General features: G+C 42.1%; 2 protein-coding genes and 1 long non-coding RNA gene across 4 annotated transcripts in view; 2 read left to right on the top strand and 1 right to left on the bottom strand.

The window, feature by feature from the left end:
* Positions 1-445: 445 nt before the first annotated feature.
* On the top strand, positions 446-2,214 carry ghsra (growth hormone secretagogue receptor a; the record flags this gene model as incomplete). The annotated part of the gene is made up of 2 exons (XM_083791982.1): positions 446-1,322; positions 1,904-2,214. 2 exons carry the CDS (start codon positions 446-448, stop codon positions 2,212-2,214), a joined length of 1,188 nt encoding a protein of 395 aa, XP_083648108.1.
* Positions 2,215-10,069: 7,855 nt separating this feature from the next.
* Positions 10,070-16,311, top strand: LOC310878370. Its single transcript, XR_014570896.1, has 2 exons — positions 10,070-14,214; positions 14,540-16,311. It is a non-coding gene; the product is annotated as an uncharacterized lncRNA (long non-coding RNA).
* The window catches only part of fndc3ba (fibronectin type III domain containing 3Ba), a 151,318-nt gene continuing 148,591 nt past the window's right edge, over positions 14,276-17,002 (bottom strand). For both annotated transcript variants that reach the window (XM_083792680.1, XM_083792681.1), the window contains exon 27: positions 14,276-16,850. In XM_083792680.1, coding sequence (XP_083648806.1) covers positions 16,536-16,850 — 315 coding nt within the window. In that variant the 3' untranslated portion in view covers positions 14,276-16,535. The remainder of the gene's footprint in view (positions 16,851-17,002) is intronic.

The raw sequence follows: 17,002 nt of genomic DNA, 5'->3' as shown, positions 1-17,002 counted from the left end.
GCTAATTGTTAAACAATATACGCGTAGCCTACTCTAGGACAAGTGCATTTACAACGAGCACTGCGCTGCCCTCGCGGTCCGCGTCAAGCGGATGCTTCGAACAGGGTTTTAATTAAAATAGACTATTGTTTATGACAGTCAGGCTCTGGGGAAGACTACATATGCCAGTGGAGTATTGCATGACCTTTTCAGAGTCCTCTACTCAAGGTTGCATTTTGCTTATTCTTCTTCTCCATCAATACTCGAGGTTACGCAAAGTTCTATCAGCATCTTTTACGCACGGCGTGGCAACCGTTGCGCTTCAGCGCTCTGTCGAGAGCATGGTGATGTATGGAAGCTTAAGAGGGTGATAGATGGCGTGAGGAGCAGACAGACCCGGCCGGGGTGCCTTACACTGTCCAGGGCCAGCCGTGGCCCCGCGGATGAAGGTGCGACGACAGACAGCATGCCCCCTTGGTCCAACCGCTCGGAGTGCCTAGTCTCCGTTAACTGCAGCTGGGAGGAGGAGACCCTACAGAACAACGCCACGTGGACGTACGGGGAACCGGAGGTCCCTCCGCTCAGCTACTACTCCATCCCACTCCTCGCGGCCATCACCGTCGCGTGCACGCTGCTCTTTCTGGTCGGGGTGTCCGGGAACGTCATGACCATCCTGGTGGTCAGCAAGTACCGCGACATGCGCACCACCACCAACCTGTACCTGTGCAGCATGGCCGTGTCCGACCTGCTCATCTTCCTGTGCATGCCGCCGGACCTCTACCGCATGTGGAGGTACAGGCCGTGGCGCTTCGGCGACGCGCTCTGCAAGCTCTTCCAGTTCGTCTCCGAGTCGTGCACCTACTCGACCATCCTGAGCATCACCGCGCTGTCGGTGGAGCGCTACCTGGCCATCTGCTTCCCGCTGAAGGCCAAGGCCCTGGTCACCAAGAAGCGCGTGCGAGTCCTCATCTTTCTGCTGTGGGTGGTCTCTCTGCTGAGCGCCGGGCCCGTATTTGTATTGGTAGGAGTAGAGCAGGACCCCGTGGGACCGCCGCCGCAGATTAACAGCAGCTCGGGGGTTAATAACGGGTCCGGTGCAGGCTATTATTCGGCGGAGATCGAAGACACCAGGGAGTGTAAGATGACGCACTACGCCGTGGAGTCGGGGCTGATGGGCGCCATGGTGTGGCTGAGCTCCGTGTTCTTCTTCATGCCGGTGTTCTGTCTGACGGTGCTCTACAGTCTCATAGGCCGCCGTCTCTGGCAGAGACACCGCGAGACCAACATCAGGTCCTGCGTGGCTCACCGCGACAAGAGCAACAGACAGACCATCAAGATGTTGGGTAAATAATCATTCACAAACATTTCTTTGGTGACTTTCGGCTCCTCTTGAGCCAAATTGCAGCCAGTGTCAATGACTCTCATCAAACCATGCTACCTGGTTTAATTATGTTTGATTTGGAACAAAACAAAAACCCTCGCTTTTTACGCACACATTACGCACGGTTGGACACAGGGATAAAATGCACATCGCTGATTATTCAGGCATGGTAGTGGATGATTGAAGCATAAATAATTATAATCATAATAATAATTTAGAAAAGGCGTTTTAGTTTGTTACTAATGAGGCATGGTAAAATAGTATGATGAAGCACCAAATTAACGGGCATCACCGAATATTCCATTCCTCATCAGACAATATCGTATAGGGTTAGCCTATTGGTCTTGGACAAAGACTATCAGCGTCTTGAGATTTCTTTTATCGAGTTTGTCAGACTCGATACACATCTCTGACAGGTTATTCAGATAAGGTGAGTTCAATTAAGTTCGAGGCCTATAAATTAACTACATTTTTGTCAACTTCATCCAATCAAAACGCCACACTTAACATTAATGATCCCCCCCCCCCCCTCTCTCTCTCCAGTCGTGGTGGTGTTGGCGTTCGTTCTGTGCTGGCTGCCGTTCCACGTGGGCCGCTACCTGCAGTTCCGTTCGCTGGACGCGCCGTCCCCGCTGCTCTCCGTGCTGTCAGAGTACTGCAGCCTGGTGTCCGTGGTTCTGTTCTACCTGAGCGCCGCCATCAACCCCATCCTCTACAACACCATGTCCTGGAAGTACCGGAGCGCCGCGGCGCGCCTGTTCGGCCTGACAGACGGCCAGCCGGTCCGAGGGCGCACGGCGAGCACCGTCAAAGGAGATGGCTCGCAATGGACGGAGTCCACCGTCAGTCTGTAGTATAGTAGCCGTCAGAGACGCTCAATTTGACAGTGTCGCGGAAATTGAGCCCCAAAGTCTGTCAGTATAGCCATATCATGGACATTTGAACACGTGCCTACTTTTTAGTTTGTACATAAAACTGACAGCGCAAAGCACACCATTCTTTTTTCCACACACTGTACACCAAAAGTGTTGAGAAGTGTTTGCTTCTGACCTTAAATGAACAGCTATAGGTTCATTTTTGTGCTGTCAGCAAACAAATAGCAAACACCTCCAACAGCATTTGAATAATGGTATGCATTTTTATAAATCAATGTAGCCTGAAATACACGCACAAATTCAATTTAAATGTATAGGCTTACAGTAACCACACACACACACGCACATGCACACGCACACACACACACACACACACACACACACACACACACACACACACACACACACACACACCACACACACACACACACACACACACACACACACACACACACACACACACTCCTTATTATTGCCTTATAATGTACATCATTCTGGATGACAAAGAAAGCACTGTAGAACTTGTGACACTGCTCTGTACTCCATTGAGGGGCAGAGGTGCAGTGTGTGTGTGTGTGTGTGTGTGTGTGTGTGTGGCTGTGTGGCTGTGCGTGCGTGCGTGCGTCTGTGTGTACAGTACGTATGTTGTGCATTAACAATGTATTTATTTGTAGGAGACAGATTACTTTGTTTTGAGAATGTATTATCTGTGGCAGAGAGTGACTCTACTTTGTGTTAATAATGTATTTATGCATGGGAGACACTCCCCTGTATAAATGAATGTATTTATGCATGGGAGACACTCCCCTGTATAAATGAATGTATTTATGCATGGGAGACACTCCCCTGTATAAATGAATATATTTATGCATGGGAGACACTCCCCTGTATAAATGAATGTATTTATGCATTGGAGACACTCCCCTGTATAAATGAATGTATTTATGCATGGGAGACACTCCCCTGTATAAATGAATGTATTTATGCATTGGAGACAGTCCCCTGTATAAATGAATGTATTTATGCATGGGAGACACTCCCCTGTATAAATGAATGTATTTATGCATGGGAGACACTCCCCTGTATAAATGAATGTATTTATGCATGGGAGACACTCCCCTGTATAAATGAATGTATTTATGCATGGGAGACACTCCCCTGTATAAATGAATGTATTTATGCATTGGAGACAGTCCCCTGTATAAATGAATGTATTTATGCATGGGAGACACTCCCCTGTATAAATGAATGTATTTATGCATGGGAGACACTCCCCTGTATAAATGAATGTATTTATACATGGGAGACACTCCCCTGTATAAATGAATGTATTTATGCATGGGAGACACTCCCCTGTATAAATGAATGTATTTATGCATGTGAGACACTCCCCTGTATAAATGAATGTATTTATGCATGGGAGACACTCCCCTGTATAAATGAATGTATTTATGCATGGGAGACACTCCCCTGTATAAATGAATGTATTTATGCATGGGAGACACTCCCCTGTATAAATGAATGTATTTATGCATGGGAGACACTCCCCTGTATAAATGGTGAAATAGAGTGTGAGAAAGAATCCCTTTCTTTAGCCATCTTATGAATGTTTAGTTTTCTTGTCCATGCTGTGAGTTCTCTGCCCAACATGGCTTTTGCTGTGCATCTACTGAAATGAAGAATATTTTAATTGAAATGTTCCAAAGTCAGATATTTATAACTTGAACATTGTGAACAAATTGTGGTACATTTCAAAACTTGATGTATGTCATTTATACTGCAGGCCTTTGGTTGATGGAATCGGATGTCTTTGGGAGACACATACTTTAATTAGCCAACTGATTTCTTGCCAAAATTAATGTATTGTATTTTGCAAGTGTCCAGCTTTCTAAATCTCCTGCACTGTCCACATGAAACAATGCTCTTAAAAACATTGCTATAGGTGTAAACAAATATAAAACAATATGCACACCATGAATCACTGGAACTATAGTATACCTGTTGGCTAAACATATAGGTAATGGTTTGAAGGCTAATACCTGTAAGGGTATACAAAACTACAACCATAGCTATATCCAAGGGATGCACTCCTCCTCACTGGCATTTACTGTAGGCTTTACCTCAAGTTCACAATATTCAGGCAAAATTACTTAGAGCCATAATACAAACTGATCATCTGGCTCCAAGCTCTCCTTCAGAGATCCTATTAAAAGTCGCAAGCAAGTGTTGGCACAAGTTATACCTAGTTGGCACTGTGCAATTCCATAGTGATTTTTCGTTTGCATCCAACCTCACAAAAATAGCCAATCTACAATATCTTGTAACTGTTATGCAGGGTGGATAATTAATGCTATCCATCATATCAGTCAAATGCTTACTAATGTTTGGCCACGGCGTGGCCAAGTTTTCTGTGCTATCCAGCCATCATTTTTAAGTACATATTTAAACAACAGTTTGGCTCATTTTGAAGTAGCCTATAGGCTGGTAGACAACAAAAGTTATGTTTCCTAGCCTGGTGTTACTGTATGCTTGCCTTAACCTGTACATAAATGCTTCATAATGTTATACACAGGCAACCTATGTGATGGGATTCCTATGATGTTTATTTTTTCCATATATTCCTTCTTCCCTGCGTAGAAAAGCCGAAAACGTATCTTGTTTGTTATTAATGATGGGTTTGAAGCTGTGTCAAAATAAACAAGGGGAACAAAAACACCTTTTTCATGTCTTCTATTTCCTTTTTGGAACAGATTACATTGTTCTTCACTCAAATAGGCACACACTTATGCCAGCCATCATAAAACCCCCATGCAGGTGGAGGTGAACATATGTGCACAGACTGATTTTATTTTACACACATAACACCACACTTCAGCACAACCAGAGAAAAAGGAAAAACATTATTTTGAGTCTATCACACCACAAACAAAACAATCACATCTGGACTTTAGCAACACACCCTACCTGTACCACCCCATATAAAACAGCACACACCAAATGCAGATTGCTGATGTCGTATGCTGAAAATAGCCAACCTACAAAGAGCTTGTAGATCTGGCATGTCGTTGCACGACACAGTTGTATGACTTACGGAATTAAGCATAATGCAGTTACAATTAAAAGTTTTTTATGATGAGCATTAAGATGACGCACTCCAGGGCACAACAACTTACGGTCTGCTTTTCATATAGGACATTAGGACAGGACCAAAGGTTAGCCCTATTGATTTTACATTTAAGGCACAGGGAGGTGGGGGGACAACCAGGTGATTAAATGCTCTCTTTGTAATATTTTTAGTTGCAATGCCCTTCTTCGATTACAGATTTTTTTATTATAATTTTCCTGATATCCTCCCAAATATCTTCTGTAATATCTACAGTATAGCCGGTTCCTTCTCCCAGCCCTATCCCAGCTCCTGAACACAGCATGATAATGCAGAATTTTGTGCAAGACACTCATTGATGTGCACTGCATCTCATGTGGAACAAAACAACAGCTTTTTGATATCGAAGACATTAAAATCAGTTAAGAAATAGCTATTTTGTTCCTATTATAATCTCTTATCTGAAATTAAATAAAGAGGTATCATATTTTGTGGGCACAAGCAATTTCTGTACCATCTGATTAAAGATCACGAGAAGAACTCTATCCTCATAGAGGTCCCAGAGGGCGGAGATCTGACTGATTTATATTTCTTTAGAAAAGTCAATTTGGGAGAAGACAGACACAGGAAGGCTTCAATATCCAGCCACGTTGAGGAGGTATTTGTAGACCCATTCAATCACTCCCTGTAAAAGGGCACATCATATAAGATCAGACACGCCAGCGAGGCTTCAATATCCATGCAGCCAAGTTATTATAGACCACATCACTTACTTTAAAAGGGCACATCATTTTAATGAATTTTAGCTATGATATATCTCTAGACTAGACCGATGGTTCCCAAACGTTTTAGCTCAAGACCCCAAAGAGAAATGAGATGCTTGCCTGGGACCCAAACTAGTGAAAATGCTTGTAGATCTGCAATTTCCGCTACTTCTTAAACCTCTTTTCCTGTTTATTTATTTTCATTCATGATTTTTACTTTACTTTACTTTTATAAAAAGTGGTCCGTGACCCAAAGGGGTCCTGAGACCCCGACCCACAGTACAGTAGACCACCCACTTCACTTGGAAGCTGCAAGGTGAACATTTTAATTATTCGTTTAGAGCTGAACCAACACTTTATTTTAAAAATAAGATGAGAACCAGGAACTTGTCCTCATGGTCTATTTTTAGACAATTCTACTTTTGGGAACATTTGACAGTTCACACAAGTAGAATAATACGTAGTCTATGCACTTGCACACACGCACGCATGCACGCACATTCACACAGAGCACTCTGCTTGTGGCTGTTAGCCCCATGTTTGTTCTGGTGGTCTGGTTAGATTGGCAGTCAGAGGATTATAAGAGACTGAATCCAAAAATGTCTATTCAACAACACGTTCTCTCACTCTCTCCAATCAGTCCAGGCAGCCTGCTTTTGTTTTGTTGGCTTCAGTTTGAGTTGCTTTTACACTTTCATTACATGACACTTTCCCCACACCATAGCCTACAGTATACAGTACATGCAACACAGTACTGATTAAGTCGGACTTTGCAACTTCTTCCATAATTTGGTGTGTTTGTTACTATTAGTTCAATAACCCTTCCCTAGCTGCTACATGTGTTTGTGTTGACTGTGATGTGGTTCATAACAGAGTGCACCATAAACCACTCAGATTGCATCCGTCTGTCTCTCTCCATGTGAACATGATGTTCCCAATTAGAAGACCATGGTCATTGTTCACAGTGGCCGTTACAGAAGCTTCCTGCAGACCAACAAACTAGACCAACACAAGCACAGCCTTACTAGAAAAATGGTTATGTATAGTCATGTAAGGATAATAGAGTATAAAATAAATAGCCGCAATTCTTCAAATGCATGCTCTGTTTGTTTGAACCACACTTAATTGACTTCTATGCACCAAGATCAGGACAGTGCAGTAATACACATAAGATCGTAGTCTTGTCTGGTAGGTTCAATAATTAAGGAAGATCTCTGTTGTCATCTACAGCTTGAGAGGCGAACACAATCCGCCTTTAAATATCACTGCCTCTGACACACTCTGACAACAAGCAACCCACCTCCATTCCCAACTCCACCATAGCGTTGAAAAGGAAGGAGGTTCATCTGCACTGCCACCACCAGCATACTGTAACAACAATATAACAATAATTCAATTAAATTGAACAATCAAGATTTCAAAATACAAATGAAGGTGTTCAAACTCTTTTTTAAGTCAAAGTTCCTTTAAATGTCTCCATGAGTAAAGTATTCAAAAAGTAATCAAACCAAAAATTGTAGATCTTCAATTTTCCAAAAATCTAATAATCCATAAAGTCATTGTAGTGTTCTCATGCAGTGTAGAGAACTGTCACTAAACACTGAGTTAAACCATAGCCAATGAAGACAGAGACGAAGTAAGATTTGACCATTTACTGTTGCTCTTCCTCATGACATGGGTGAAAACTGCAAACATAACGACAATACAAACATTCAGGGTTTGTTCTTAATTGACATCATTTCATTTCACAGTAAAAAGAAAGCAGGTGAGTAGCTAAATGACCTACACACACCAAGGCAATTAGCAGGATGCCCTACACCTGTGCAGCAACACAGCGTGCGATTTCCATGAAAATGCACATTCCTACTATAGGCAGAGGTATAAATCCCACCCTTTTCACATTGGCCTGTTATAGTACCACCAGCAGGTGGAGTTTTGCAAAACACGTTTTGTTAACAAAATGCCTCAAATCATTACTTTGAATGTCGAATTGCCATCAAAGGCGTAAGAAGAAATGGCACCCTTTTCACATTGGCCTATTATAGTGCCACCAGGAGGCCACGATAACCTGGAGACTTTTTCTAGTTTATAACTATATGCACACGGGGGTCACAAACTAGTACAAGTACATTACAAACACCGAGCAAAGTCAACTAGGGAAGAGGGCAACATCGGTGCTATGATGATCAGGTCCACACTGTTCTTTGAACAATAGAACTGCTAGTATGAAACAGCATGACGTTTATGGGGACGGTGCGAGCACTGAGTGCACTGCCAAGGCCGAGCAGATGGCAAAATGCATGAACCAGCTAGGCTTGCTTGATGCTGTTTCCAAATGATCTGGTGCTGCTGTGATGTCTCCAACTATAAAGAAGATGTCACACTCACAGACTTTTGTCTCATTGATTGTATAATGTATAGGTTTTGTTTTTTTGTTCCCTGTGTGACACTGCCAGATAAATGTGTGAAGTATTTCCTTTCCTGGTATTAAAATAAAAATGAAACAATTTACAAGATATTGGGTGATAAGGGAATATATTGGTTAAAATATGGTTGAATACTTAACCCCGAAATGTATAGTGTACAGAACAGATGTTTTGTTTTGTGTAAAGTAAGTAGCCTTGCCGAGCCATGAGGCCCATAGGGCAGGAGCCTATCTCCTGTTTCTGTAGCGTGAGGCAGCTTGATGTACAAGTACACCCCCTGGACATGACGCTAGTATGTCGCAGGGACTTACCCCCAATCCAACCCTTGATGCCAAGTGTCAAGCAGGGAGGCACTGGGTCCCATTTTTAGAGTCTTTGGTATGACCCGGCCGGGGATCGAACCCCGACCTCCCAGTCTCAGGGCGGACACTTTAACCACAAGCCCACTGAGCTGGTATTGGTTTGTTTTGTGTAGTAAAGTTAAACCATGGTAATTAATTTTATGTTGACAAGGTTTGATCATGGGGAGAGCTGTGGGGAAAAAGCATGTTAGCAATAGTTCCAGGAAGTGAGGCACCAGGAACATCTATAAAAGTATAGATAGTGAGGCGGCCAGGAGTTCCATTTTACAGTAGGCTAGGTATTACAAAGTGTGTTTGGTGATGTTTGTGCCAATGAGACTTTTTTAAGGCCAATACTTTGAAATCTGAAGAAGAAAGGTTTTGGTCAAGGAACAGGGTTTAGATCTGAATCCACCTGCTGTGGCCTCCTGACTTGAAGGTGGGGTGAAGAATATACCCTTTTCCCGTTTTGAGCAATGCATTGCCTTTTTATTTGATGACTGTGTTGCCTTTAAGGCAAATGTTCTATTTTTCTGTATATTAATTCATGGTACGTGGTTGAATTTCTGTTTACCTTAGAAGGGCTTTGAGTACTTTATTTTGAAGGCGGTTACCAGCGCTTTTATTTTGAAAACTCTTTGTATTTAATGAGTCACTTCCTGTCAGCACCATTTTCATGCAGCAGTGCACAGAGATCACAACTGTGAGCCTAGAATCCCATCTAACCCACTTGGAAGCATTTTAGAGGCAATGCCGTAAGTTGTTGTGTTGATTTCAGTTAACTTTCTGTACAACTTTGTGAATTTGTGTACATGTTTATTTGTAAGAGGAAAGTTATTTATTTAACAATGTTTGCTGCTGTTTGCAGAGCATAGTAGCCTAGAGTGCACAGGTGTAGGCTAATTGCCTTGGTGTGTGTAGGTCATTTAGCTACTCACCTGCTTTCTTTTTACTGTGAAATGATGTCAATTAAGAACAAACCCTGAATGTTTGTATTGTTGTTATGTTTGCAGTTTTTATAAAAAATAACAAGCTCGCAGTGCGGCACAAAGTGACGCGCAGTGAGATTGTAGATCTGCTATTTTTTTTATATCCAACGCAAAAAACAATCATAAAATAACTTAAAAAAAAAAAAATTGTCATTTGTTACAACATAACAAATAACCCTATACATAAAGTGTGATTTGGTTTGATCCACTAAATAAAAGAAACCGTTTCAGTCAAAGTCAGAAAAAATTAAAACATTTATTGGGCATAAATATATTATATATACGCTACCGATACAGTTACGTCTTACATACATAGGGTAGTATTTGCAAAAATCTATACATTAAAATTGATATGGCAGTTTTTTATATAATGCATATGAAATTGTCTAACATTTACAATACAAGAAGAAATGCATGATTTTCTTTTTTTTCTTTTTTCTTTTTTCAATTCGTAGACCATGACAACATTGGAATGTTTGTTTTAAATCGTGAGGTAAAAATATGTTTATTTTTTGTTTATTTCACTTAAAAAATAGTTAAATACCTGTGAGTCTCTGTATTGTTTGTTAAATCGCCAATCTCTCGCCTAAATCTGTACTTTCTGTAAAACATACAAAATTTAAAAAAAAATCAAAGGAAAAAAATAGAACCAATCAGAAGGCACAGATGCAGGGGTTGCTGGGATTCTTTTTTTTCTTTCATTCTTAACAGCCCCGACCAATGAACAGGAGCGTTGGTAAGGGGGGAGGGCAGGGTCTATGGACTCACCAGCATTAGATTAAAATAATAACAATAATAATAAAAAAAAGAATAGTAAAAAAACACAGAGGGAGTACCCAGCCCACATATATAGCCACTGGGGCTAACGTTGGGCTAACACTGGGGGGCTGACGTTCATTGGACTTTAATTATAAAATATATCACTGGCCTGACCTTGGCCAAAAGCAAGGCCGATTCGCTACCCTCACAACACCGTACGAGTTGAAGGGTTAACAACATCGGGGACTGAAGAACAGGACATAACACTCATATCTGCTTGTTAACTACCATGCAACAGGCTGGGTAGACATGCCATGAGCAAACATCTCGTTCACACTGTCCTGGTTCTCATTTCACTATTCTTTAATGCTGGGAACAGTGTGTCATTTTAGGAGCACATACCAGGCCCCTAATAATGCCAATGTCACAGTGCTGCCAATGGCAGAGTAATGCCACTGAGTGGAACAGACGGCCTCGGCAGTAATGTCTGGGAAACGGAGGGAGATTAATATTAACCTCATCAAGACTAATGCTTGGCTTCAGGAAAAAAAAGTGCTTCAACTGTTGTTAGTCATAATGTATTCTCTTATTACCATCTCATACTATAGCTCTATAGATATCTCTTTATATCATCTCTTAGCAAAATACTGGACACAAAATACTCACTACTGCTAAACCAGCACTAGCCTGGAACAAGGAATCGTCATTATTGTCATCTGCCTTATTATCGTGATTTGATTGTTTTTGCCGGTTTTCTTTGACCTTTCAGTGTGAAATCAGGTTGTATTAAACTCTCCTCATAAATGGCCTACACATTTTTTTTAAATGGCACATTTTGCTTTACAAAACAAACAAAACAGAAAAACAAAAACAATAAAATAATAAAAGATAATATGAAAAGAAGCATAATCACAGATCAAGTTAATGTTTTTTCCTTTTTGAGAGAATAATAATAATAACAATAATAATAATTGTAATGCTGCGGCGTTACAGAAGAACATCACAGAACCCTTTAGAGTAGACGACTGAGAAAAGAAAAAGTTAACATTGAGCGGACAAAAGAAGCCTGCACTTTGGCAATAAAACAGTAAAACGATATCAGAAGCTTCATCATAACACTAATCAGCCAAAAAAAAAAAAAAAGAATTGCCAAAGGCAGCTACGTAGATCCCATGACTGATGCCCGTTGAGCTGAGCGGCTTGGCTTGCTACATGTCTCTCTAAGCATTACAAGAGCTGCTGCTCACGCAGCTGTGCATGACGTGCACGTCCAGGACAGGAGATGAAATAAAATAAGATAAAGGCATTTGGTTACATGTTTTTGAGTTAAAAACAAAAACTAAAAAACAGCACTGATAAATGCAATGCACTGACTGACTTGACTGACTGGCGAGCTACAGGTTCCCAACAGCTGTAAGAAAAATACTTAAAGGTTACTGACATAAGGAATGCTGGCCTTAAATCACACAATCTAACATACATCCATATAAAAGAAAAAGAAAAGAAAAACAAAATATAACAGAAAATAATAACATGCTACAAGGGGGAAAAAATTAGTATATAACTACACTTGTCTCTTAATCTTTAAACAATAAATAAATGAAGATTGCACTGTAATTGGCATGTAAAGTACTGTATGCAAATATATAGTATAAATAAAACCTAGAAAAGAACTCTACCTTAACTTTCCCATTAACTTTGGCAAAAGTATTTTGAGCTAGTAAACCACTTTGCTTACTGACACATATATAGCAAGGCACAGCTGAGAAAGAAGACAATACAGCATCGAAATGAAAAAGAGAAGAGTAAAGAGTGATGAGGAGCGAGAGAGAGAGAGAGAGAGAGAGAGAGAAAGTGGCGTGCGTGTGTGTGTGTGTTTGTCTGTGTGTGTGTGGGGGGGGGGTTCACTGTAGTGAGTGGTGACTGATGGTGATGACAGCAATGGGGATGATGGGATTGGATCTCCCTGTAAGGCATTGTCCCTGAGGTACATTACAGGCTGCCAATCAAAGCAGGGGAGGGGGGCAGGGCTAAAAGACGGAGCCCCGCCTTTGTGCTCCTCTACCCTCCCCTCTCCAACTCTCCACGTGAACTTGTTAGGCAGTAAGCAAGCAAGGTCATGGTGACTTCTTTGGATAATCAGGGGGTGCATTGGGTGGTACCTTGGCTGTTTTTTAGGGAGGGCTGGGATGAAGGTGTTCAGGGTGCGGGCGGTTAGTGCACGTCTGTGTGTGTTTGTGTTTGTTACGTGAGTCAGTGTCACAATGCCCTGTTCCGTGCTGCTGTGTTCTGTGGCTGCTCAGTCCAAGGCTAGTTTGGTCGGTCGAACATTAGTTCAAGTCCCCAGAAGACACGTCTGTCCGGGGTGAGAGTACAGACTCGCTACCGCTCTGATTACATGTCAATAAAGCACCTTTAGAGAGAGAGAGAGAGAGAGAGCAGTTGGGTGAAAAGGAATAGGAGGGATGGACCTGGAGCAGGGAGGGGGGGAGAGAGAGAGAGACAGACAGACAGACAGAGAGAGAGAGAGAGAGAGCGAGCTGTTAGAGGTGAGATCAGAAGGAAATTACAGATAATTACAGGGAGGAGAAGAGGAGAACGTCTTTAGACGTGGGTATTGATTCACAGACTAGCTGGCAGGAGAAAGTACAGCTTCAGTAGCCTACTGTTTTGGCTGGCTTACTGGCCAGCCAGCGGGGGGAGTTAAGCTCAAGCTAGCTGCTAATGGCTAACGCGTTCCTAGCTAACACCTGCAGCAGGGGCCGGTTGCACCACCTCACACTAAGTTCAAACTTAGCCTAGTTATATTGTAAAGAAGTGCATTACAAAAATTAGAGCTGTTGCACCACTCAAATTAGTTATTTGTATCTTTATAAGTAATGACTACGTAGTTGCAAGTCTACAGAGCGGTCTACAATGGCAGACCACTCTGACTTCAACAACAAATGTAGACAGTTAGTAAACAGTTAATGGAACAACTCTGGAAGATGATGTTGAAGTTATCGTTGAAAAGAGTGAGTTAGCGCCTGTATCTCTGTGTCCACAGGTGAAACCAATGTTCAATTGAATTGGGGACTGCGGATGTAAATTAGCATATTTGCTGAATCCGGTGTATTTACATTACATTGATTTATTACATGGCTTGGTTGAATGCTTGATTCTGATTGGTCAATCGCCAAATTCATCCATCTGTTATTTCTGGATAATGACCGCTCCGCTCTATAACAGACCGATGCCTAATCAAACCCTCGGAGCACCTGCTATGCTCCGCTGATTTACTGCTGTTTCCAACATGACAGCCATGTAAACACACACACAGTGTCTTTTACAGCAAAACATTGCTCTCAAAAATGTTTTTGAAAACATTTGAGCGAGAAATAGACGAAGCAGTACCCAAAAATGGATTCTATTTGATCAACTCACTTCCTTGTTTTCCGATTGTGTTGCAGCTGGGCAGACGCCAGCCACTGCGGCCAGTGCGACACTTATGGGAATACTTTCATTACCAAGGAAGGAAATACAGCTCGTTTTGTTGTGGGTCAATTTATTAATTTATGTATTAAGTAGCCGTGTAATAAGGGCATAATGTAGGGCTGAGTGATTGTTTATATATATAAATCACCTTCAGGATGATTAACCACCTCTGCTGTTGCGTCGGTGGTTAATCAGCCTGTCGGTGATTTATCTATAAACAATGACCACTCAGCCATACATTATCTCTTGTATTGTCCATAAACACTGACTTCTAAACACGAGTTGCTTGAGTTAATTAATTGTATAACACTTTTCCTGAGTTTCGCGAGTTGCCTCGAGTTATGTTTCCATTGTTTAATCCACGTTTTTAATCAGTTTTAAGTCATACGGGCAATCCACCGGACAGAATGGGATATGAGACGCGTTTTGATGACGTCACCACAAAAAGTCGCTCCGGTGTGCAAAGGGTTATGGGAAATTGAGTCCCTATTGTTTACAATGGAGAAGCTGCCAGAGGAGGAAGCTGTGCGCTTCCCGGTCTGTTGTTGTGGTCGCCACTATGGAATACATTTCTACACTACAACAAGCGATTACACCGTTTTAAAGCGGTCGGTGCAGTGGCTGTTCAAAGGTAACTTAAAACATAGGCAGTCTAGCCTGAAAGACGGCCGTAAATGATCCGCAGTCAACCTGTTAATATGAGCTGTTCCGTCTAAATACACAAATATTGCTATAACTAGTCATGGTGCAACAGAATTTTGTAACTCACTAGTTACAAACTTAACTAAACTAACTAGTAGTTACTAAGCCTCTAGCATGCCCTAACTCAGTTATGTTCAGCTGGTGCAACTCAGCCCCGGCTATCAAGCTGTTGGCATCTCTGGGCCTGTGAGCGCACTGTGAATAAAAGCTACAGGTAAACAGGCCGGTACAATGGTACTAACATGAAAGAAGTTATCCCAGAGAGCAACAATAGGTGCTAAGAGCCAATCATACGCCATATGGCTAGGCCTCTTCCATGTAAGATGCAGCCAACCCCAAAACCCCAGCCTAGCTTCCCGTTTACAGGGAGTAGCTGAGTTTTCCATTCAACAGCTGATCTAAAGTCAGTTTTAGCCAACAAGTCTCCTCACATGGTTAACAGTAGAGGGTCTGTAGTTACTGATCTGTTTTAGGGCTTCTTCTATCATGAACCACGGCTGCTGAGATGACCTCAAAGCTGTGGATTGTGAGCACCTGAAGTTGACGACATCTCCTACCCTTTCACACTGTCCTTTAAACCCTTACTTGATCATCACTTATATTACATCGCCTTTATAGCGTCATAGATATTTGTTATACTATATTTATATATCTATATATTGTGTATATATATTAGATTACTGGTTTTCCATTCTTTTCTTAGATATAATAAAATCACAGGATAGCAGCATCTTACACCACGCATGGATTGCATCGCTTTGGTAGATGAATGAATGAATGAACGAACGAACAAATGAAAGATCGTTAAAGGCTGAAGAGATCTGCGATCGACTTCTTAAGAGATGCGTTTCTCATTGTCATTGCATGTTGTATGCATGTGTGTTTGTATACAAAGGTGTGCATGTGTGTGTCTTTGTACATGCGCCTTGGTGTATGCATGTACTGTATGGTGTGTCTGTGTGCAAGAGCAGGTGCAGATTGCATGAACTGACCTACGGCTGGTATAGAGAAGCAACAAACCAAATAACATATGGCTAAAGCTTTGAAGGCCTACATTGGAATACGGCTGAATGAATACAGACTGCTGCTGCAAATAAAAAGAAAAAAGCTATTTAAACATCAAAAAAATAAAAAGAGGCGATGACTGTCAAGAAAAATACACTTCCGCTAATCAAATATGTTGGGTTTTCTTGTGTGTGTTTTAAAAGACAGAATAAAAAAGCAAAAAAACAAACATGCAGTCTGAGGAGCAGCTGTTTTGCTCACAACTATTTTAAGGCTTGATTATGTTTCCAAACCGAGGTATGGCTAAGACAAGGCTTCCCTCAACATGGATCCTTTATACAAACCGAGGTATGGCTAAGACAAGGCTTCCCTCAACATGGATCCTTTATACAAACCGAGGTATGGCTAAGACAAGGCTTCCCTCAACACGGATCCTTTATACAAAAAAGAGACCATACAAAGGTGACAGAGACGAAGAGAGAAATGGGCCGAAACGGAGAGAGAGAGAGAGAGAGATAGGAAAAAAAGATGTAGAGACGAGGAAAAGCCTGAATCGATACTTGGGACTACAATGCGTACGTAGCGTTAGAAGTACATCTCAAGTGTTGTCTTGTCGCGATTTCATTCCGTTGTTTCGTAGAACTTTTTTTCTTTTCACGTTTAATAAAATTCTCTCTCTGCGTTTTTTTTGTTTTCTCTTTCTATCCTATAGTAATTTTTCTTTTTTAAGAAATCCCTCACTTCATAAAGAAGTACTGCAGCAGGCAGGCGATGAGAATGGAGAAGCCTGCGAACACGCACACAATGAGCGCGGCGAAGCGCTCGTCGCTCGAGATCAGGCCCGCCGCCCCTTTGCCGGCGCCCACGGCGCACAGCTCCCCCGTCGACGCGCTCTCCTGGCGACGCAGCGTGAACAGGGACGAGGGGCTCAGGGGTCCGCACAGCTCCTGGCACGTGTCCTGGCAGCGGCGGCAGGCGCCCACGCGGAAGCGGTAGTCAGTGTTTCCCTGGAGGCCAGAGATCTGGAACACGCCCTCCTCTCCCTTGAAGACCTAAGGGGGTGGCAGAGAGAGAGAGAGAGAGAGAGTTTTATTGGCTTGGCTAAAAAAAGAAAACCATAAAACGCCTCGTAAAGAAATAAAATGGGATGGGATTTTTTCTTACAGCAGGGTGCACTTCCATCAGAATGCACCAGCCCAAGGTT

This window comes from Protomyctophum parallelum (genome assembly GCF_964188405.1).
Source record: "Protomyctophum parallelum genome assembly, chromosome: 20".
In the NCBI taxonomy this organism is placed as follows: domain Eukaryota; kingdom Metazoa; phylum Chordata; class Actinopteri; order Myctophiformes; family Myctophidae; genus Protomyctophum; species Protomyctophum parallelum.
Note: the sequence above shows the minus strand (reverse complement) of the source record. Positions and strands in the feature narration are given on the sequence as shown.